At 33.4% G+C, this 23,481-nt stretch overlaps 5 protein-coding genes across 5 annotated transcripts; 3 read left to right on the forward strand and 2 right to left on the reverse strand.

Annotated features, from left to right (window-relative positions):
* The first annotated feature begins 87 nt into the window (after nt 1-87).
* Nucleotides 88-2,665, forward strand: LOC8274482 (glyoxylate/hydroxypyruvate/pyruvate reductase 2KGR). The gene is made up of 2 exons (XM_002515984.4): nt 88-857; nt 1,821-2,665. Exons 1-2 carry the CDS (start codon nt 435-437, stop codon nt 2,337-2,339), a joined length of 942 nt encoding a protein of 313 aa, XP_002516030.2. The 5' UTR covers nt 88-434; the 3' UTR covers nt 2,340-2,665.
* A 180-nt stretch (nt 2,666-2,845) lies between these two features.
* Nucleotides 2,846-3,743, reverse strand: LOC8274483 (dynein light chain LC6, flagellar outer arm). The gene is made up of 2 exons (XM_002515985.4): nt 3,606-3,743; nt 2,846-3,323 (listed from the first exon to the last, which is right to left on the reverse strand). The coding sequence occupies exons 1-2, from the start codon at nt 3,741-3,743 to the stop codon at nt 3,123-3,125; spliced, it is 339 nt and encodes a 112-aa protein (XP_002516031.1). The 3' UTR covers nt 2,846-3,122.
* A 2,535-nt stretch (nt 3,744-6,278) lies between these two features.
* Nucleotides 6,279-10,764, reverse strand: LOC8274484 (la protein 1). Its single transcript, XM_048378276.1, has 10 exons — nt 10,126-10,764; nt 9,943-10,021; nt 9,686-9,835; nt 9,458-9,600; nt 8,972-9,120; nt 8,327-8,428; nt 7,795-8,230; nt 7,263-7,404; nt 6,848-6,926; nt 6,279-6,602 (listed from the first exon to the last, which is right to left on the reverse strand). Exons 1-10 carry the CDS (start codon nt 10,168-10,170, stop codon nt 6,494-6,496), a joined length of 1,434 nt encoding a protein of 477 aa, XP_048234233.1. The 5' UTR covers nt 10,171-10,764; the 3' UTR covers nt 6,279-6,493.
* A 1,379-nt stretch (nt 10,765-12,143) lies between these two features.
* Nucleotides 12,144-14,996, forward strand: LOC8274485. Its single transcript, XM_002515987.4, has 3 exons — nt 12,144-13,341; nt 13,829-14,014; nt 14,289-14,996. Exons 1-3 carry the CDS (start codon nt 12,886-12,888, stop codon nt 14,565-14,567), a joined length of 921 nt encoding a protein of 306 aa, XP_002516033.2. The 5' UTR covers nt 12,144-12,885; the 3' UTR covers nt 14,568-14,996.
* A 1,313-nt stretch (nt 14,997-16,309) lies between these two features.
* Nucleotides 16,310-23,470, forward strand: LOC8274486 (protein disulfide isomerase-like 1-6). Its single transcript, XM_002515988.4, has 12 exons — nt 16,310-17,099; nt 17,398-17,527; nt 18,533-18,695; nt 18,955-19,073; nt 20,234-20,314; nt 20,391-20,480; nt 20,655-20,726; nt 20,808-20,876; nt 21,574-21,654; nt 22,124-22,258; nt 22,860-22,913; nt 22,998-23,470. Exons 1-12 carry the CDS (start codon nt 16,576-16,578, stop codon nt 23,091-23,093), a joined length of 1,614 nt encoding a protein of 537 aa, XP_002516034.2. The 5' UTR covers nt 16,310-16,575; the 3' UTR covers nt 23,094-23,470.
* The last annotated feature ends 11 nt before the right edge of the window (nt 23,471-23,481 follow it).

Consider the following 23,481-nt stretch of genomic DNA (forward strand, 5'->3'; position numbering starts at 1 on the left):
TATGACCTGTACAACCTTGAAGAACTAAAGCCTTCAAACTCTTGAAATCTGAAGACAAAGCCCGCTTCCTTGATGACTATAAGGGCATGATCTGCTTGCCGCCATTGTCAAAATTGGAGATTGTGGCAAGTTGTACTTGACAATGCTAACAACTCTGCACTAGTCCTCCATCATAAAAATCTAAAATCTATATTACAGTTCAAATCCTAACATCTTAGTAATATTATACTTTGATATTTAAGATTGCCAATGGGTTATTACATCTTAAAACACTTTAACCCCTGAATTCTTACACTTCCACATAATTTTCACAAGGACCAAATATGCTAATTTTACAATAACAGGAACTCAAAAGTGTTTTTATGCTCAAAACGACAGTTTCATTAGAAACGACTCAATTCTCTTGACATTTGTCCTGCACACAAACTCTCAAAATGGAGAAGATAGGAGTCCTAATGACATGTCCAATATACACATACCTCGAAAAACAACTTGAAAGCCATTTCAATCTCTTAAAACTATGGCAACAACCATCAAAAACTGAGTTTTTGAAAACCCATGAAAACAATATCAAAGCAATAGTTTGCGACACTAAAATTGGAGCAGATGGCGAACTAATTGATGCATTGCCAAATTTAGAGATTGTAGCTACTTACAGTGTTGGGCTAGATAAGATTGATTTAAAGAAGTGTGCAGAGAAAGGGATTAGAGTTACAAATACTCCTGATGTTTTGACTGATGATGTTGCTGACTTGGCAATTGGATTGATGTTGGGTGTTTTGAGAAAGATTTGTGCTTCTGATGGGTATGTGAGAAATGGGAAGTGGAGAGATGGGAATTTTGAGTTGACAACTAAGGTTTGTGCTTTTTTGTTTCTTTCTTTCTAGGTTATATTTGTTTAATTTATTATTATCTTCTTGGATATGAATTGATTAAAATGGTGATTTCTTTAGGTTGTTCATTTGTTCGTTTCTTTAAAAGAAAGAAAGTTTTGCTTGACAATAATTTTGTTCGGAATTTTGTGTTTCTTGATAAAACAGTAATGTGAGGTCGACAAGCATGATTCTTCCCTTTCTCTTTTGCTTTTTGGTTTCCCAGAATTTGTTGCCACTGTCAATAATATGTTTTGTTTGATAGCTGATTTGAGTGGTATTTGTATTGAGGTTATAAAATGCAGAGGAGCTCTCTCCTCTTTAGGGGTGAGATAGGAAAAAGCTTCAAAATTTTCATAATTGGGTGCGTCTATCCATGATTATGATTTCAAGACTTTCAAGAGTCACATATTATGCCAATGATATGTTCAGATTGAAGTCCTTTCTTGCCTCTCTTGTCTTAAGTCAAGTAGCAGGTTTTTTTTTTTTCTTTTCTTTTCAAAAAGGATTAGAAAAAAAAAAATCTGGAGTAAAATCATTGTTGGCAGACAGCCTTTCATGGTAGGAACATACTAGCAAGTAACATATACAGATATATCATTATCTTCTCTGCTGTATGGGAAATTAAGAATTGACATTACATAAGGAGCTCAACAAGCCACATGATATTATCCGAGTTTGCCATGTATGTATTTGGTACTTGCGTCAGGTAATTTTCCTCTCAATTCTTATTTGTTTATTCTATAATTTATTTTCATGTTTTCTTATCATGTATTATTTTTAGTTATTCTTAGTAACTTCTTCTTTTGTGAGAAAGAAAAAATAACTTTTATACTATTTACTAGGATGGTTAAATGTGTTTATGACTTGAAAATGGAGCCACTGTTTTTTTCCTCTTTCAATTCCAATGTATATTTATTGATTTATATAATTTGTTCCGTGGTTCAGTTCAGTGGTAAATCAATTGGAATAGTTGGGTTGGGCAGGATTGGTACGGCAATTGCCAAAAGAGCTGAAGCTTTTAATTGCTCCATAAGTTACTACTCCAGAACTCAAAAACCATATACAAATTACAAATACTTCTCCAATATCTTGGATTTGGCCAAAACTTGCCAAATCCTTGTTGTGGCTTGTGCTTTGACTGAAGAGACTCGACATATTATCAACCGGGAAGTCATCGATGCATTGGGTCCAAAGGGCATTCTTATCAACATTGGCAGAGGTGCACATGTCGATGAACCTGAACTTGTGTCTGCATTACTTGAAGGCCGGCTGGCTGGTGCAGGGTTTGATGTTTATGAAAATGAGCCTATGGTTCCTGAACAATTGTTTAGCCTTGACAATGTTTTCCTTCAGCCGCATATTGGAAGTGACACTGTAGAGACCAGCAATGCAATGGCAGACCTTGTGATTGCAAACTTGGAGGCACACTTAACCAACAAGCCCCTCTTGACTCCAGTTATATGATTAAGCTCGAGTTAGATGCTATCAATTAGGTAGAATATAGTTTATCTTAGGATCATTATGAGGTCCTCATTGATTTTCCAGAATATTTTGGAAGTTCATTCATCCTAAGTAGTTAGCTTGGCATTTCAGAAAGCATTTATCCAAAATTTGTTTTCTTCCAATAACCTTACAATGACAAGGAAATTAGTTAGGGGGTTAATATTGGTGCTAGCACATTAGCCGCTAGCCACCATTTCTTATCGAGGATTGATCTTGACAGGAAATGCTGCTAGATTTTTATTATTAATATTATTACTACAGGATGGAGATATTATTGGTATTGATAACGATAGTGATTGATTTAGGTTTCTCTTAAATACATTTCAATTCTCTCAAAATGATTATAGATTTTCTTTTCATTACTGGCTCTAAAAGCAACAACATGAAGCCTTAAATATGAGGTAGCTTTCCAACTCCAAGCACACAAAAAAGGCACTAAGGGGAAATTGAGAAAATCAGAGACTAGGTGAGAATGAAGATACTACGACAACTAAGTAGCAACTATTTCTTATACAAAAGGGTTCATTCTGAATGACCCATGAAAGCACTACATATACAAGATACGTTCTTCCAAGTCAGTCACATAAGAAAGTGAAAAAAGACTCTCCATGTGGCCATGTATGTTCTTCTTGTGCTCCTTTTGCTTCTCCATCTCCAGTCTAGATCACCTTTTTTTTCTTCTTCTTTTCCCATTTTCACTTGCCTTGCCCGTGTCTGAATTTTCTTTTGGCAACCAAATATAGCTCAGTCTCTCAAGGAGAAATTAGTAGACAGATCAGGCAATTTCTCCTCAAGAGCTGATGGAGAAGAAGCCCCTTTGAAGATGAGGAAATTGAGAGTCTCCAATGTAAAGTAGATGAAAGACCCTTTAGAATGAGTGAAGAAACACCCAAAATTGGAACCCACCACACATTGCCATCCACCCCCATATTTCATATCAAACTCCTGCCAAATTGTAGAACACAAAAATCAATTAAAACAAAACGTACAAACTTTCCATTTTCCGTTTCTCTTATTTTCTTTTTGGAAATCTTTTCTTTTCTTCTAAGTATTATCCAATCTAATAAGAAAATTAAGAACAAAGAACCTTCATTGTGTATGAATGTATCAAGAGGCACAAGCAAAATTTTACCAACCAGCAAAGAGATTCTAAAAGTTTTAAACAAAAATAACAGCCACCTCATTGTTCTTGTTTAATCATGAGTGCATATGAAAGAAAGATGGTACCTTTTTTATGTGGGCAGCAATGGATTTACAGTCCAAGACATCATAGAGATCCAAGGCCTGAGATGCACAAGCCATAGCTTGGATTTGCATCTTCACAGGCATATCAGTGTCCTCTATCAAAGCTTTCCCTTCCAACATCTTAACCGCTCTCTCTCTCTCCTGCACCTATCTCTCTATGAAATTAAAACGAAAAAGGAAAACCCAGTTGAGATATGCACAGAATCTTGTCCAAACTATAAGCTCTTATCTGAAAAGAAAGCAACCGAAAAGAAACAAGCTCCAGAAGGATCTCTCAATCTCACTGTTTCAAAAGTACGAGAACCAATGTACAAGCAACACGAGGCCTTATAACAAAAACCCAAGTACCCAGACCCCCCTCTCTCTCGTTTCCAAATGTGAAGGAATAAGAATACAATATTGGGTTTGGCACAGAAATCAATTCATGGGTGTCATTTTCTCTCCTCAAATGAAGGGCCTTTATGATTTTGCACCGAAAAGTAACCATCTTTCTCTCTCTTACTTGTGTCATAGTCACTGAGGATAAAGATTGAGAGGATAAAGGTGTTGAGGCTCAAAATAAAGTCAAGTATTACTTGTATTTTAGTGATTATTTAGTTTTGCTTTGAGCAGACTTCGATCACTAATCACTAATCACTTCCCGTTTCCTATCCAATTAAGATAATATTTTTATTTTTTTAAGAGGTGGGAAGACATAAATCCAATTTTTAAGTTATCCATTTAAAAGCGGCAGAGTAATCTGCAAATAATTCTTTTAAAACGATTTTTGTATTAATAATTCCCAATTAAAAAATACTCAAAGTCAAAGATAAATTTCCATTCACATATTTAGTCTGAGATATAAGGCTTGAGGATCTCAAATTGGAATCTTATTCTTTTCCATTGAACCAAATCCAGTTTAGACCTGGAATTAATAACAAAAGAGAAAAGTCTTTCAATTAGCAGTTAATTTTGTTGCTCAAAATAGTTATGGGTCTAAGCAACCACATTTTTGTTTATTAGCTCAAAGCTCTATTTGTTTGGCATAAAATATTTTCAGCATGCATTTGGTGTAAAATCTTCTAAAATGAATTACCAAAAGTAAACTAAATATGAATAAACAATTATCAAAAATCATCTTTAATGACCTTTGGCCACTGCTAGTCTAGTAGCTACCTGCCGCCATCAATCACTGGATTGTTATTCAGAAGAATGTTCTCAACTTTATTTTGTCTAATTTTCTTTTATACTTAATTATAAATTTTAGATATTTTAATGATTTTTTATGAAAAGAAATTAATATTTTTCACAAGCGGACAAATACTAAAAAATATGCTAATTAAAGTTTTCCTCCAAAAATATTTTCCATAAGACAAAGGAAGCAAAATAAATGGTAATATAATAGGGTGTGGACATAGTAAATTACGGACTAATTAGGAAATTAATCCGTAAAATAAATTAATAACGAAATCCCATTACATTTGCCTGTTAACATCAGTTGTGGATAATGCAATTGCGATTGACTGTAAATATTTTAATTACGGACACGGTGAGATTTGACTGTTAACATCTCATTAGTTTTTAGTTTTATTATTAACCCTAAACGAAACTAAAACTTTAAATTGGAAATTCTGAGTTGATGAGCCCTACCAAAATCGTCTGAAATAGTTATTTTGATTGGATTCAACCATTTGATCCAACAGTGACAATTTTTGGTTTGGATAAGGCAGAAATTCAAATAATGACAGTAACAGTAACCACATTTTCATACATTGCATTTGCTATGATATTATACATCAACTCTTCCATAATGAAATATCTGTGATATTTTTGCTGAAATATCAACAAGAGGCCCCAGAGTCCATGTCTACAATGTGGATTATCTGGAAAAGGAAAGGCAGCAGCATAGGTTCTATTCTACAGCAACTGGAACTATCCATTCCATTCACCAGCTTCTCTTTCCCCATTACCTCCAATTCTATTGGAATTTGGACATATATCACTTACTCCACTCTATTTGAATATATTCTCTTGCTAATGGGCCAACAAGGCAACAGCCATATATAAAAGTCTCTCCTGTTCATAGAGATGGGCATCGGCTTCTTTTAGTAGACCAAAGAATGGGCATATGATGCCGGCCAGAATTGACAAGCCGAGAGAGTAAGCTGTAAGCTGTTCCCATTTCCCAACCTAATTAAATGAATAGGCAAAGCATGAGAGCCAAAGTGTTTCAGTTCTGCTTAATTGGCTCTTGGGTTTTTGGCCTTGTTGTAAGAGTTTGAATAAAAGCAATAATTCAATTTTTGCAGGCCAGATACCATTGGCATGAGACATCAAAACACAAACAACTCGCCAGTTGGCTGTGACCAAAATAGATGCGGCCCCTTGAAGTACCTAGAGAGTCGAGAAGAATTGACAGTAGCTAGTTTCTGGAGGACCCCTACGTAAATACACAAAGTTAAACCAAAATCCAGCATCATCCTTGACTGGATAAATCTGCATTAAGATTTTATATTGAATTTCCACATTCATCATTATCCATTGCTTGGAAGAAACTGTGAAAGTTACAGGCATATAATTGTCCATAAGGACAAAAGAGTCATATGCTACCTTTTTCTAGTCATCTTTGTTAAGTGGGTCTAAAATTTCACCTAGATAGGTTCAAACAAAAGGTAGTGACCCGTTCTACAAATCATTGTATGCAATAGCAAACCAAGTCCTACTAAATACAAAAAAATTGTTTGGCAAAATCTTGCGTCCCTCATAAAGAAAAATAATAAATTCAGCTGTATCTAATATCATGCTACTATATCTTATTGTCCTGCAAATTTACTAGCATGTATGTATGATTTCTGAACGCAAACTAAGCCTTTTTACAAATTCTTAAACAGTTAAGAGCTTTTGAGCTTTTGGCGGTTGTGCTGGGTTGGAGAATCATTTTCTTTGGAGTGCGATTGTCTGCCCTCAAAGTTTTTCCCACCTTCACTGGATTTCTGTTGCCTGTTTGGCACAAACAAAAAATAAAAACAATGCAACTTTAGAAGCAAATGGTATTAATTGTACCAACAAATAAATAAAAATTCTCGTGAGTAGAGAAATTTTAAATGATTCATGATGTTTTTCTTTAGGGGGCCACATGTCAATGTGGGCCATGCACGGCAGCAGTTCTTCCATATGTGGAAATATCCTTCCTCATAATACAGACACTAGTACACGTAAGCAGTATCAGCAGTGCGCATGCATACCGTTTTCTACCATCTCTTCTTTCCAGGAAATGTTCTTCGTTGCAACAATGCATATTAAAGTGCTCCTCCTCCGACTTAGCTGAAAGAAGAGGAAAAAAGTAATTTTCTGTTAGTGGTATCAAAAGTGGAAGACTTCCATTGAAGTTCCAACCAGAGAATTTGTTGCATAGGGAAGATCACTAAGGCAAATTTAATGTGCAATCGGTCTCAGCCAATTATTCAAATGCCTAAGAAAAGTTGCACCCAACTTTGCGGAGCAACCTTCTAAAGACATTGATCTCATGCACAAGCAGGATACTTTCTAAATCTACGTCCCCAAAATTAAACATGGATCTCTGCAGAAACTCTACTACAACTAGACAAAAAAAACAATCAGCTCTCTGATTATACAAAATAAATAGTTCGGCCTGCCTACCAGTAACCACTTCGAATGAAACTATGAAATTCTTCACAATGAGTCCTTCAATAAATTCTGCTGCCGCACAGGCTTTTATAGCTCCTTCTGGTTCTTTGAAATGAATGTAACCTGAAATTGCTCCCTCATGATAATCAACATGCTGTACAGGAGAGGAATAAATACATAAACATAAAGAAAAGATGCATAAACAGGATTTAATAGACAGAAATGATAAAGAGCCAAGCATTTTCCAACTACATAACAGATAAACAATTCTCTTGAGGAAGCATGAAAGTACTTCTTTTAGTAAATGTAATTTATTTAAGTACCCAAATTTGGATAGGCAACAGGTTCGAGTTTTTCTAGATGCAGCATTTTTGCCTTGAACTCTCAAGAGGTTATGCGGCAAAGACATCGACATCACAAGGAATGTGAGCACATCAAAACATTTGCAGAAAGGATGTTCAATAAAAACTTGCAACACAAGGAAAGTTAATGTACTTGAATAAAAAGGTACTAAGATAACAAGAGAACATGAACTCCCTGATACCTTAACAGCACCAAATCTTTGAAAGACATCATTTAGGTCCTCAAACAAGAGAACATCCTTTTCTTCATGCACAATAGTATATTTGTCTCCCCCAGTTGCTTTTTCATTCTTCTCATGACAAACACTTTCAGAAGATTGATCCCTATCGTGGCATATGGTGACTTGTGTTTGATCAGTATCTACAATCTCTTCAAAGATGATCTGTCCATCCTCTTCAATGTTTTTGCACTTTTCATTCTCAGGATTCTTTTTCAATGCTTCAACAATATCTTCAGAGGTGTTTTCAGTCTCCTTACAGTCTCCTTGGTTCATATTCTTCTCCTCTTTACAAGCACCGTCACTGTTAGTAATTGTCTCAATACTGCTTCTGTTTTTAACAGGTTTTCCTGTTGATCTCCTCTTCAATGAAAATGCAAAAATGAGACCTTTGGTGTAGCTGTCATCAGGAAGAGGAATCCTATCAGCTAAAGCAATTGACAAACAGGAAGTCAACAAGGACTTCAGCAACCCAAAAAAGAGAGAAACAACTAACTTTGATGTTTTGCTGGTAGTATTTCTATGTGTTGAGCCCACAAGGGAACTATCTTTCCCAGTTTGCTTTGTTATTTTTGCTCTCTCAAAATCAAACTCCTTCCTAAACCAAGCAAGAGATTGTAAGACATACTAATATAGCTTTTAATAACAAAAATTCAAATGATAAAAATGGTTGGAGAATTAATTGATCTATAATTCTACAAGATTTCCACAGAGCCAAAATTGATATTGTCTAAAAGAGAAACCTGAGCTTACCGTTTATTCACTCAAGCACAAAATTGCCAATTCCTGCTGTGTTACTCAAAAGAATAATAGGTGGAAAGATATTGTAGACATATCTTCAATAAATTACAGAAACACCAATTCTCTTTATTGATTTATTACTGTAGACATCTCTTCATGTCATTTCTTCAACGATGGTTAGTTTGTATCTCATAAGTTCATTCTTAAAAAATAATAAAGATGGCAAAATATCATATCTTATCACCATGTCTGTGTATAACCCAAGTATGACACACAAGCAGCAGCAAAGAAAACACAGCTGTCAAACCTGGAATTTAAAACATTCAGATCCAAGACATGCTAATGCATTGCACAGTGCTTGAATGCTCATGATGATTAGAACTCAACAATCATAACTTACTTTGGTTTTAATTCTATATTGGCACCAGCATAAACCAGACTTTGCTTCAAAATATGTTCAGCATCTCCATCCGTAGAAAACTCAATCAAAGCAGTGCCGCAGAAAACCCTATTGTTTGCCATATGACGAGGTAACCTCACGCTATTAACCTATGAGTCCAACAAAAGAATTTTAAAAGACAAATGAACATAGTAAATGAATATGCAACACTGAAAGAATCTCTCAATTACATAACTTAAATAATGATTAAGGAGAAGCAAATTCTTATCAATTATATCAACTACTAATAATACATAAATATTTCATAAATGAAAAGAATCTTTCATAACCAATGACATTGAATTTGCGAGATGGGCCAACCAAAGCACCATGATAATCCTTAATTCTCAAATGTGAGTACACTGACATCAATAAACGAGTGGATAACAAAAGTAAAGCTGAAAAGCCTAAAAATAATATTAAAATAAGAGCTTGACCATGTTATACCTTGCCAAACTTAGCAAAGAAAGACTCCACATCTTCCATTGTAATATCATATTGGAAAGGAGAAGCTGCTATGGTTCTTACATCCACTTGTTCTATAACTTCCTCAATCTTTGATAGCTTCTTAACCCGACCCACCTTCCTCCCTTCAAAATCAAAACTTAACCCGATAAAAGCCAAGAAATCGAGTGACCAAGGGTAATTCCTTTATTAATAAAATTGATAGCATACCATCATTAGAAACTCTGAGAAAACTCGATTTACGCAGAATCTTGGCAACTGATTTAAGCAGCTCATGTGGAAGATCATCTTGTTTTGTTCGACCTAATCCAAGAAAAGCTCTGATTCTAGAAAATGAACATACAAGAGCCAAACTCACCACTAATATTTTTCAAAGTCAAGACCAACACCATAAACAATCAAATGTAACACACTAAGATAAATATATATAAATATACGCACACATCAGTGTTTCTATATAAGGATACTTCCGTCTTTGGATTGAGATACTTTTTTCATAAGGAAATCGTCTCGAGGTAAATTGCTGTCGCTAAAGTAGAATTCCACCTGAAAATATTGAAAAAGGAACAAGATTATTATGTCAATTTTGAGCATTTGATTGATAAAAAAAAAAAAAAAGATTAATGGTAGTAAAAATATCAAATTTAGACCTGATTGAGGATTTTAGAGGCGGTTTCTTCATCTAAATTAGCCATCGTAGGTAGCTTAATTACTCCCCGGCGACAAAAGAGACGGTGACACCTTTGGGTTATTATCAGCGCTTGGAGAGTGGGTTTTGAGAGGTAAAGTTGAGATACGTCGTTTCATGGATTTGCTTCTTCTTCTTTTTTTCAATAAAAATATTTTCTTAATATGAACTGGTTACACAAATTCTTCATAAATGCACTATTTTAAAAGAAGATTTATTTCAAACTATCATATCATAGAAACTATTTCCTTTGCTTGCAGTTTTAGTGTCGGTTTGCCATTCAAAAATATTAATCGATAAATTGAATTATACATTTTTCCAGGAAACATTGAGCTCAACCCAAGCGCTGTCTCTACGTAGCCCAACCCAACATAGGGTTCAGGTTCAACTTATAGAAAACCCAGTCCTGGTAGTAAAAGCAGTAATCACATTACCCTTCAATATCTTTAGCTTCATCAGAGTTGCTCCATTTTATTGTTTCTCTTGTAATTCTGTTTTGGAATAGTAATTAGTATGACCACAAACAGAATGGTCCACCACTGTCTACTGTCACTGTTTTCTACTCATTATTTATCATCACAGTTTGGAGAATTGCTTGTTTTATCCCATCCAACACCTGCCATGCCCATATCATCAATGCCAAGAAAATGTTGGTCTTGTGGAACTTGGTAGAGACTGCAGCGTCTAACTTCTCAAATACTGTACCAACAATAAGAAATATTTTGTTGCCCATGCTCGGAAATCTTTGTTCATCCGTGAACATCTTTAAAAAATATCTCTTTCTTATTCTACTTATTATTAAGCACCTCACACGCCAAAATTTCACTCTCCTGCTGCCATGGTAAATGTTTTAGGTTTATATTTTTTCCGTTTTTGCAGATAAATTATTATTTTTACGACGAATATAAGATACTATCGTCTCTCTTAATTTTTAATATTTTTTAATTTATTCTTGTACTATGTATCTGATCACCAAATATTATAATTCTAGTGTCAATAGAAATGTTATAAGCCCTTGAATCCAGTAACCATTTGCATTTTTATTTTTTTTTGGAAAGATAGAAACCATTTGCATTTGCCCCAACGTTAACATTGTAAAAAATGATCGAAGCAACGAAAATCCTCCCCACTCTAATTTATTTGATATATTTTTTAGTTAACATTGCCGAAAATTGAACAAAAGAATTGTTATGTTATTGTTGATCATATTGGCCCGTTATTTGGTATCACATATAAGAATTTTATTTTTAATAAAAGTATAAATTACTAATTTTTAAAAAAATTATAGAATAAAATATAAATATTATTAAATTTTAATATTGCATGTAATTATTAAGAAAATAATATATTATTTTATTAATAAACTTTTTATCCAACGGCTGTAATTAAATTTGACAAATGACTTAAAATCTACTATGAGATTGAGAATTATATAAAAAAAACAATCATGATTTTTTTTTTCTTTGTTATTAAGCCACTTATAAACTTTAAGTTGTTCAAATTATTGGGAATCGGATAGCAAAAAACATACAACAAATGCTAATTAAGTAACACTGACATCAATAAATAAATAAATAAATAAAAGAGTAAGAAAAACAGTAGACACATGCATATACTTTTATTTTGTTTATTATATTTTTTAATTTCTTGGCAAGAAACGTACCATCATCCAACCACAATTTTAAAGAAAATAATAGAGAATAAAATAAAGATATTCTTATTTACACCCAACAACAATTATATATCTAACTTAATGTGGGTCATTTGTGGCAAATAATTAACAAAACCCACCAAGAGTTTTGAGTTTCCACAAGAAAACATAAATGAAAAACGAGCCAAAATTAGGTAGCTAGTCAAGAAAATAAACAAAAGAATATTACAAATAGGACCACCCATTTTTTGCACATTATAATTATTGTCATTGCTCTAGTAGTAGTAGCCGTAGTATTAGCAGCCTGCCGACACATCACCAAGGCTTAGGTTGGGAATTTTAAGCTCCCTCTCCGAGCCTAGCTCGTCACCATGAAAATGTAATAATAATAAAGTCCACTTCTCTGTTCTCCACAAAAATAAAGTGACATGCATATCTAAGCAGCCTGAGCTTTTTGGTTTTTGATAAGGAAAAAAGAAATATCAGTCACACTTGTTTGCTTCAGAAATAGATATAGAGATAGAGAGAGAGAGAGAGAGAGAGAGAGAGAGAGAGCTTATTTTGCTGGCTTTTGGTCCTGTCTTCTAATTATTTTTGGTAGCTGTAGACAGTTCATGTGCTTACTGCTACTTACTTTGTCATCACTGTCTTCCTTCTTTTCTGTTTCAAGAATTGTCCTTAGAGTTTCAGTTGAGTCCAGATTATAGTCATTCTTGGTCTTTTCTGGGTACTTTTAATTTTTTCTCTTTTTGATGATTACTTCTTCCTTTCCTTTTTCTTGATGATAAATTTTCTTGTTATTTTAAGGTGAGAATTCTGTGTTGCTTTTCCTGTTTCACTGGTTTTAAAGCTTTTTCTTTTAAAGCCAATTTAGTGTTCCTAGTTTACAAAAGTACATCTCTTTCAGTCTTTTTAGTACTTAGTTTCAGTCCTTTCTCAAAAGGTTTTCCTGGGTATCAATAAACCTTTTTTGATCTTCAAAAAATGTTTGTGTCTTTGTGCAATTGAGTAGTGGAAGTAAATAAAACTAAGGTTTATATCTTTGGTTGGGTAATTTTAGTATTCTTTACAATGCTTTCAACAAAATCTGAATCTGATATCACAAGTTTAGCCCCATCATCACCTTCAAGGTCTCCAAAACGACCTGTATACTATGTGCAAAGCCCTTCAAGGGACTCGCATGATGGGGACAAGTCATCCTCTATGCAACCAAGTCCAATGGAGTCACCTTCACACCCTTCCTTTGGTCGCCACTCGAGAAATTCATCGGCTAGTAGGTTTTCTGGGATATTCAGGTCCTCTTCAGGAAGGAAAAGTAACAGGAAAAGAAATGAGAAAGGGTGGAATGATAAAGGGTGGCCTGAATGTAATGTGATCATGGAAGAAGGTGACTATGATGAGGATAAAGCCTTTACTAGACGGTGTCAGGCCTTGATTGCTCTTTGTAGTTTTATACTTTTGTTTACAGTGTTTTGCTTGATTATTTGGGGTGCTAGCAGACCTTACAAAGCTGAGATTATTGTCAAGGTATGCCAATTATAGCTCTGCTATTATTTGTTTATCAACTTTTACTTCTTTTAATGTCTTTTTGGGGTTTTAGCTCTAGCTTAAGTGGGACTTAAAAAGAGAGAAAAAAAAAAAAAAAAGGAAAAGAATGGGATTGTTGGTAAAATGCTTTATAAAGGAACTCTGGTCTCTGCCTTGACTCAATTGCTTATCATACAATTTGACTGTGTCCATCGCCTGGAACCTGAAACCACTGATTTGAATATGGATTTGTTTCAATTACTTGCCGCAGAATGCAAATGAACTTGATTGAAAATCTCAAGCTTTAGCCATTTGATGGTATGTTAAATATATACCTTTGGCCTTTTGAGAAGATTTTAATTCTTGTGACGGTGTCTTGTTCCAATTCAGCATTTGCACAGATGTCAATTACCAACGAAAAGTTTTATTTAGCTTATGATTTCTCCCTTGGGACTCATTGCTAATGTGAAAATGTCACTACTTGCAGAGCTTGTCCGTAAGTAACCTCTATGTTGGGGAAGGCTCAGACTTCTCTGGTGTTCCGACAAAGATGCTCACGGTGAATGGCTCGTTGAGGATGAGCATATACAACCCTGCTTCCATATTTGGCATTCATGTTAGCTCTACACCAATCAATCTCATCTACTCAGAAATCCCAGTTGCAACTGGTCAGGTAACAACTCTTCCAGGGTCATGTCATCCTGCTGCTGATTACAATATTTGGAATCAATTTAATTTCGTAAAGGATGATAATATTCTTTGGTTTGGGATAGATGTTTCAAAGCTTATGAAAATGCCATCCTCTTGTAAAAGCACACTAAACTGCACTATTTAGTAAAAGTATTGCACTTTGAGGTTTAAGGCCATGTCAAGAACTTGCTAAGATGTTCTTTCTTTGTTCTATCCTGAGTATGTGAAATGCTCACATGATGTCTCGATTACTGCAGTTGAAGAAATATTATCAACCTAGAAAGAGCAGGCGAACTGTATCAGTAATTGTGAAAGGGGAGAAGGTTCCCTTATATGGAGCTGGATCAGGTTTAACAGTTTCGCAAACCGGCATTATAGTTCCACTGACACTGCAATTCGAAATCCGATCTCGAGGGAATGTAGTGGGAAAGCTTGTGAGAACGAAGCATAGAAAATTTATATCTTGCCCTGTGGTCCTTGATTCTACTAAATCAAAACCAATCAAGTTCAAGAAGGATACATGCACATATGATTGAATCTCATCTGAAGAGTTAAACCTGTGATTCACGTCCTAGTTGAGTTGCTGAACTTCCCTGGAACGAAAAGAAATTACCAGCAGCTTGGAGAAATGCAGTTACTTTAGTTCTCTAAATTTCTGTCTTTGGTTCTGCACATGTAAGATATGTGGAAATAAATACTTATACTTTGTCTGCATACTGCAGGTAAAATTTTTCAAAGTCATAAATGTATATTTATGCGAGTTTGGATTTCTTTTGAGTAGATTTCATTGCATGAAAGAAACTGATGTTGAGGAAGGTTTCTGTTTTCAGATCAATGTTTAGGAATGGTGGTGGTCTTAAGTTCTTCCAAGTTTATGGGACGGACTGTCTGTTTAAATTTTACTGTTCAAATTATTGGGCTACTACATCACTAAGTGTATATCAATTGTCGGTATGGTCTGTCTCTGAGGTGTGTTTTTATGTACCTTAACGCTCCAATCATAGAGCTTCTCTGAGCGGCCAACCTTTGAATAAGGTAACCACTAACCGTAATATATATTTATTATTAAAGTTCAAAAATTCATATTTTCAATTGAAAATGTCTCGATAAAAAAGTAAAAGATGGGCGGAAAAAACACAAAAGAGTGATCTGTTCTGAAAAAATTAATAGAAAGAGAATTTATCTTTTCTTTTTTCTTGAGAAAAAGAAAAACAGAAGTCACATAACCAATTGGAAGGTATATTTATTATTTCATTTTAGTTTAACTATAAAATTAATAAAAATATTTAAAAGAAACAATAATTTTTACTATAAAATATTTAATATGATATGGTAAAATTTAAATAATAACTCATAATTATTTTTGTATACACTATTATTAACTGAATTTTAGAATACTGTTAATTTAGAATAATGTAATTTTTAAAATATTTATTAAATAAAAATTTATAATTTATATTAATTTTTACAACTTAATTTTTTTAGCATATATGTTTAATGTTTGATACATAAAATCTTTGTTTTGATATGTATACTTATTTTTAATACATAGAACTTAAATTTATATGTAATTTTATAATTTTTTATTAATTTATTGATTCATACATTATATTCATAATTAAATATTAATTATAATTTAAATAGTATATTAATTATATTTTAATATTATTTTAAAAATTATATTTTAATATTACATTGATTAATAAATAATTTTCTAGGTAGACAATAATACTAATTCTATTTTTAAAATAGCATAGTAATTTATTTTATTGTATATTAATTAATAAATTATTTTTATAATTAAATAATAATTTTTAAAAATAATTTTTAGATTATATTATTAATATTAAATTAATAATAAATTATTTTTTAATTATATTATATTTTTAATTTAAAAAAATAGTAATATGAATTATATTGATATATTAATTTATATAATAACAAAATTAATAAATAAATTATTTTAAAATAATTTTTATATTATAGTATTAATAGTATTTTAAAATTTAAAAAATTTAAAATATTTAAAAGTAATTAATTTACTATATTTTCTAGAATTTTATAAATTAATATTTGCTATTGAAATTTTTTAAATCATATCCATTAATTTAATTTTATAATAAAAATATAATAATAATTAATAATAATAGTGTAAAATATACAGATAAATAATTAATTTAAATTAAATTTATAAAATATTTTTCATAAAATGAAAAATTCTTATTCAACTTTTGGATTTGGGAAAAAGGATAAAAGAAAAACTTATGTACGAGCGACCCATGAAGGGGTTGTCCAAATCATTCTGTGTTCTTTTGACTGAAACACACTCTGTTATCTGCACGTTAAATTTTCTAATGCTCAATTTACACTCAGTTTCTCCACTAATTAAGGAGATCTCAAGATTCAAACCGCTTTACAACAAATACCCTCAAAACCCATATAAAGATCTCATATACCCAAATCCGTCTCTAGCCTCGATCTTTCAACCATTCTCAATTTCAGTATCTTCAAAAACTCAAATAATTGAGCAAAACAAAAATCATCATGCTTTACACAAAATTCACTTCAAGATTTGTCTTTTTTATCATCATTATCTTTTTATTACTCACCTTTACAATCTTGGCAACTGCCACTGAAGAAGAATCAAGAATAAACCTTGAAGAAGATGAGGATAATGAGTTACAAGAATTAATAGCAATTGATGAACAAGGAGTCGAACAACAAGATCAAGAACAGCAAGGAGAGCAACACAAAGAAGCTGAGGTGTTGTCTAAGGCACAAAGAATTGTTCTTGAGCTAAACACCGATAATGCTCAAAGGGTTATTGATGGGAATGAATATGTGATGATTCTTGGTTATGCACCTTGGTGTCCGAGAAGTGCTGAGCTTATGCCGCAGTTTGCTGAGGCTGCTAATAGGCTTAAGGAGCTTGGGAGTAGTCTTTTGATGGCTAAACTTGATGCTGATAGATACCCAAAAGCTGCTTCGGTTCTTGATATAAAAGGGTTTCCTACTTTGCTTCTTTTTGTTAATGGAAGCTCTCGGGTTTACTCTGGTGGATTTTCTGCGTATGTCTCTTTATTCTCTCTTTCTGCTTTATTTTTCATAATGTTGTATCATAAACTTGGTGATCTATGTTTCCGAAGTAGTGAAGAAAAGTCTTCCTTAAATCGTTATAGAGGGTATGTTTGTAAAACTGAGAGCACACATTCCAGTTAGCTGGGATTGGTTTCATGAACCCTCTTAAGCATTTTAGTTTTTATTCACTGGTGTTATGATTTTTGATGCATAAAACTTTTTCTTAAATTAATTTTCTTGTATGGTTGATCAAGTATCTGAGGTTGAACGGGGTTACTTTGTTTTCAGGGAAGATATAGTAATCTGGGCTAGGAAAAAGACCGGTGTGCCTGTTACTAGATTAAACACAGTCTCTGAGGCAGAGAAGTTCCTTAAAGAGTACCATATCTTTGTTCTCGGTCTCTTTGAGAAATTTGAGGTATGTGTATTTGAACAACCTTATAAGATGTCTATGAGAATTAAGAAAACCTCATTTACTAACTACCTTAATGGTAGACTTGTTTTCATCATTTCGTAGTTTGATCGATAGGGAATTGTTGCTATGTTGCTAAATGGATGCTTTCAAAAGAATTTGCTAAGTGGATGGTTCATATTGTTGACTGTTGAAATTGTTAGGTGGGCTATGGAGCTGTTGAATCTTGTTGATCTTACATCATGATATTTTCTTTCTCTTTTTTTCTTTTATCTTTTTAAAGAAGATTCTGGAAACTGAATTTCTTAAAAGAATAAGAGGCCTTCATTCCCCTGACAAGATCCTTTTTCATTGACCAATATTCTTATGGTCCAAACACTTGGCAATGCAGAAAGTGCATTTTGGCGAAGTATTTTATGAAAACAAATGGAAGGCCTTATTATTTGGTTTAATAGTTTTTTGTATTGCCTAGTTAATTCCCTGATTAAAAAATATTTAGTTGTCCACAGATTTGAAATGGCTGAGCGTTATTTCATTATTGTAACTTTTGACAGTTAGATATGTAAAGCTAAATTAGTTACTTATTAAGGTCCAATTATCCTTTTCAAGCAATTGCTACATATGATTCAACCATCAAAGCTCATGGATGATTGCTGACTAGTTCACATATATTCTCTATTAGATGAAGTTCCATGAAAGTCCAATATGCTAATGTCTTAAGCTACACTTGATTGCAATTGCAAGATCCTAGATTACACTGTGTAGGATGTTTGATGTTTCCGTGTGAAAGTGAGCTTCTTGATCTTAAATTTGGTATGTAGCTCATTTTTCAGATAACCAGGTTATATAAGCATAAAATGAATTCCAATTGACTAACATATGCAAAAGTGCATTGTATTGCAGCTCCAAGCATCTTTGTTTTTCCTTTATCATTTTTCTTTTCTAGTTTAGCATTGTCTCTAACTATCTAGTGCAGATAATTTGTTCCACTGATGTTAAAACTCTTTGCAGGGACATGATTATGAAGAATTTGTAAAAGCAGCAGTCTCTAATAATGAGATCCAATTTGTTGAAACGAGTGACCTCATGGTTGCTAAAATTCTCTTCCCAGATATCATATCCACTAATTTCATTGGAATTGTTAAAAGTGAACCGGAAAGATATACTGCATATGGTGAGTTGACAATTTGATAACATAGTGAATAGTGTACTTGCGTACTGTTATTCCTGAAGAGGCCAACAGCTTTACTTCATTTTTACATTTTATACAAAAATTTTACTGTATTTGGTATTTTTATGTAATATAGTTGGATTTGTTACAAAATTGAGATGTATTGGTCGTTCAATTACTGGGTTTATCTTGTTTTCTGAAGATAAGGCCAATCATCCAGGATTCACTGACATGATGAATGATTAATGTGTTTGCTTTGCAGAAGGGACTTTTGATATGGAAAAGATATCACAATTTCTGGTCCACAACAAGTTTCCATTGGTTACCAGGCTAAATGAACTAAATTCAGTCAGAGTTTATTCCAGTCCCATAAAACTTCAGGTTGCTGTCACCTTTAGCTAATCTGTTTAATTGTTTTATATGAAAAGATTTACAAAAGGAATTGAATGTATATATGACATGTGACATGTAGAATTCTATGTTTTACTTTATAATGATTGAAAGCATTTTTGATACTTGTATGACATTTTATACAGCTTCATAAGTATAATTACAGTTATCATCAGTGCTGGCAGAAGTTTGCAAGATAATTGTTCATGCTCCACTAAATTTTATTGACTTTATAAGGCTATTAATTGACTTTACTTCGAATGTGCTAGGTAAGTTCCCATTGATTTCAAAAATAGTGTACGTTGAATCTTTCATTTGGCTCAATTTGACTGTAATCATGCTATTAGAATGGAAGAAAAAGATTTCATGTTCAAAAAATTAATGTGCAATCATGCATGAGATTCAAAAAGGTTGGAAGTTCCCCTTTATACTTGCCCACTTTGCTAGTGCTCCCTGGGTTGAGCTTCTAATTCTTCTAATGAAGTGCCATATGGTTTTGTTGCGGGCCACTTGTTGTGAAGGCCTAATCATTTCTTCTTGATGTGTACCACTGATGCTGGAGCTATAAACAAGTAATCACTCCTAGTGCTTTGGGACTTCATATTAAAGAATTGGTATTTGTGAAGAGATCCACTATTCGTGTATGATTCACTTAGAATTCATTCTATTCAGGCATATATATTTTGTGAGTATCTTAATTTTACTTCGTTGCGTCTAGGGCTTAACTCATCCATTGTCATTGAAATTAGTAGATAGATATTAGTATGTTTATCTATTAGTTAGAAGTACCACTGATTTCAATATGGCCACCGCACTTCATTTTGTATCTGCAAAATCATTCATCTTTGGTTCTATTTTATTAAGATTAATATTGCCAAATTCTGATTGCAATTTAGCATCACTTCAGTGGGATATCTGAGCAAGAAAGTACTATAGCCTATTTTCACTTGTGATACTATATTTAAAAGTTCGGTCGGTTATCATGTTAAGCATGTGGTTGAGGAATTTTTTGAAAATCTGGCAATGATGATCTTACTAAAACAAAAGTTTGCTAATACAAATTAAAGTCAGTGATTCTGCTGAAATTCACCAGTATACTCAATGACTATCAACAGAATAATCTTGTGACGACTTGCTTTCTGGTTGTTCAGGTTATTGTCTTTGCAAAGGCTGATGATTTCAAAAATCTTATTGAGCCTCTACAAGAGGTTGCTAGGAAGTTCAAATCGAAGGTATTAATATGACTAATTGACTGAAGTAGGATATTATCTTTCCATAGTCTAATTCTCTCAAGCTGTCTTCCTGCAGATAATGTTCATATATATAGACATTGCAGATGAAAACCAAGCAAAGCCTCTGTTAACTTTATTTGGGCTTGAAGATTCACAAAACACTCTTGTAAGTTTCCTGTTAGCAACTACTATTTGTTTATTCATCAGAAATAAAAAGAAACTATTTGTTTTCCTCAGATTTCGGCTGTCACTTTGTCTAGTTTAATAATTGCAGCTGCAATTTCAAGATTGCTTTTTGTAGGTATGTATTGCCAAGATTTAACTTCTGCTTGCGTTACAGGTGATTGCGTTTGATAACAACATGAACTCAAAGTATTTGTTGGAATTGGATCCAGCTCCAAGCAACATAGAAGTAATCTTGGCTTCGATTTTTCTTTTGCCCCTCCACTTTTGCAAATATCCAACTTAATATGATTCAAGTTGGTTTTTGTAGGATTTCTGCTCCAGGCTTCTCCATGGCAGTCTGTCAACTTACTACAAATCTCAACCAGTACCTGACAATGTGAGTTTCCTCTCTCTCTCTCTCTCTCTCTCTCTCTCTCTCTCTCTGTGTGTGTGTGTATGTGTTTCATCTGATTTAAAAAGACTTGAGAATGATAGTTGCAAAGTTCAATAGAAGAGTCTTTGGATTTGATTCTTTCTTTTGAGTTGGTAGAGGATAGTTGATTTCTCAATGAATAAATATGTGCTTACTCTTCAACTTATCTACTGTTTATATTATCTAGTTCAAATTTTCTGGTCAGGATATATTCTCAAGTTTTATTTTCTTTACTAGAAATATCATAGGGGGTGCATTTCTTTCCATAGATTGCTTTTATAGTTATTGCAATTATATATGATGGCTGCTTTGTTTGTTTAGTAATTAATGGTAATTGACATGGTGAAGAACTTGCTTAGGGGTTATGCAATGCGGTGATGTCTATACATAGTTGAGTTCATCATTGTCTTTCAGTAATTCCAGTTATTAGAATCTTAAGCAAGTTTGGAGGGAAACAGTATAATATCATTCAAACTTATATAGAAGATATGAGATGCATCTTGGTTTGTTTTATGAAGCATAAAACTTGATGTGCTTGTCCAAGCTTCTGAAATCCAAACTCAGTTTTAATGTCTAATTTTCCAATAAAGCTTCATTTTTATGTAAAGTTGATTCATTTTGATTTGGATCTTCTAACATCTTGCAATTGTGGAAATGGCAGAAAGAAGCAAGTATCCAGGTGATTGTGGGGAAGACTTTTGACGACTTAGTGTTGAGCAGTCCCAAGAATGTACTTCTAGAGGTAGGCATGATGTTCCTTCTCTTGGTTAAACTTACTTCTAAGGCAAAAGCTTTTCAGGTTTGTATGAAAAATGAAATGCTCACTCCACTTCAATGAGCAATGTGCTTATTATGGAAATAAGCTTGCTTGTAAATCAAGAAAAGAATTTCTGAAAGGAAGTGCAATAGTGCTGTTGGGTCAAGTTTGGTTTATTAGGGCTGCATCGCTTGGATTTACATGCTTACTAGCATGGAGTGAGACATGAATGCCAACAGACTTGCGTACATGTGACATTCTCAGAAACACTGAAGTAACCACTTCCCTCTGAAAGTCCTTTCATTATATTACATAATGTGCCGAGCAAGTTGCATCTTCTACAATTATATGCTTATTTTCTTATGACACCTCGTAGGCCTGGAGGATCTATTAATTGAACTATATGAAATTTATATCGGCTTTCTTCCCGAATAACCTTATGTTGCAAAAACAGGTATTCACACCATGGTGTATCAATTGTGAGACTACAAGTAAGCAGATTGAGAAGTTGGCAAAGCATTTTAAAGGCTTGGACAGTTTAGTTTTTGCAAAAATCGATGCTTCTGCAAATGAACATCCAAAAATGCAGGTATGCTGTGTACCTTCTAATACCTTTATCATGCTTGTGATGCAAAATGAATGAAAATGGTAAACTGAGAAATATAAATGTTCTGAATGGCCTTTGTGTGTTTTACGTACATGCACCATATTGGTTTCTTTTGTTTATAGCAGAGGTTGTCAAAATGCCTGCCCTATAACTGTTGCTTGTGTAGAATTCAGATCTTACAAACTAACAACACTCTTTTTGTTCCAATTGCTATTGTATAACATCCTCTCTGTTTCCATGGCAAGTGGTGCAAAGAGTTTATAAACATTTTGTGCCTGCTAGCTGCCTACATCAAATCCAGATATTCTGCATTAGTTGATAATGAACTGGGTTGCATTCTGGATTCCAAAAGTTCCTTGGGAGACTGTATCAAGCAATTGTTTGAGCTAATCATTTGCTTTCTTGATTGCATAAAGCTGTACCATTGTGATTTTATTTGAGATTATGTTACGAATCACGATTAATCCTTGTCTTGCACCTTTTGAAATTCATGATGCTTTTTAAACTTGGCAACTAAGCTTTTTAATAGTGAGAAACATTTTGGTCCTTTGAGATTCATGGAACTATATTTCTCTTGTTGCAGGTAGAAGAGTACCCGACACTTTTATTTTATCCAGCCAGTGATAAGGCAAATCCGGTAATTAAATCAGATATGTTCAATCGGTTTTTCTATTTTTAGTTTTTAGTAAATTGGTGCATGAAATCAATTTTGTCATTGCAGATCAAGCTGTCAACAAAATCCAGCTCAAAGGAGTTGGCAGCAGCCATCAACAAACATTTAAAAGGCAAAGAACAAGCAGCCAAAGATGAATTATAGAAACATAAGGAGATAAGCAGTAGTAGAATTTAGCTACAAAGAGAAGGTGTGGGGCTGAATGAGTTTCTACATGGAATTTTGGAGGAACATTTACCAAGTCAGTCGAGTAAATCTATTTACTTGCTTGCATTTGTTTATACGTTTTTCAAAGTTATAACAACAGCAAGCAGCATTGCATAATAAAAGCACCCAGGACATCTGTAGTTTGTAAAACAGACATATAGATACTCTGCATTATGTCAACATAACCATAGAAACCAAAAAATAGAGCACAGTAACATGGAAAGATTGGATATTGCTCAATGCCTTTGTGGATTTGGTCATTGAATTAGTTTAAATATATAACACAATGATAATTGAAGTTCCTTGTGATTCCATACGCTTTCCC

The sequence above is a fragment of the Ricinus communis genome, chromosome 8 (assembly GCF_019578655.1).
Source record: "Ricinus communis isolate WT05 ecotype wild-type chromosome 8, ASM1957865v1, whole genome shotgun sequence".
NCBI classification, from domain to species: domain Eukaryota; kingdom Viridiplantae; phylum Streptophyta; class Magnoliopsida; order Malpighiales; family Euphorbiaceae; genus Ricinus; species Ricinus communis.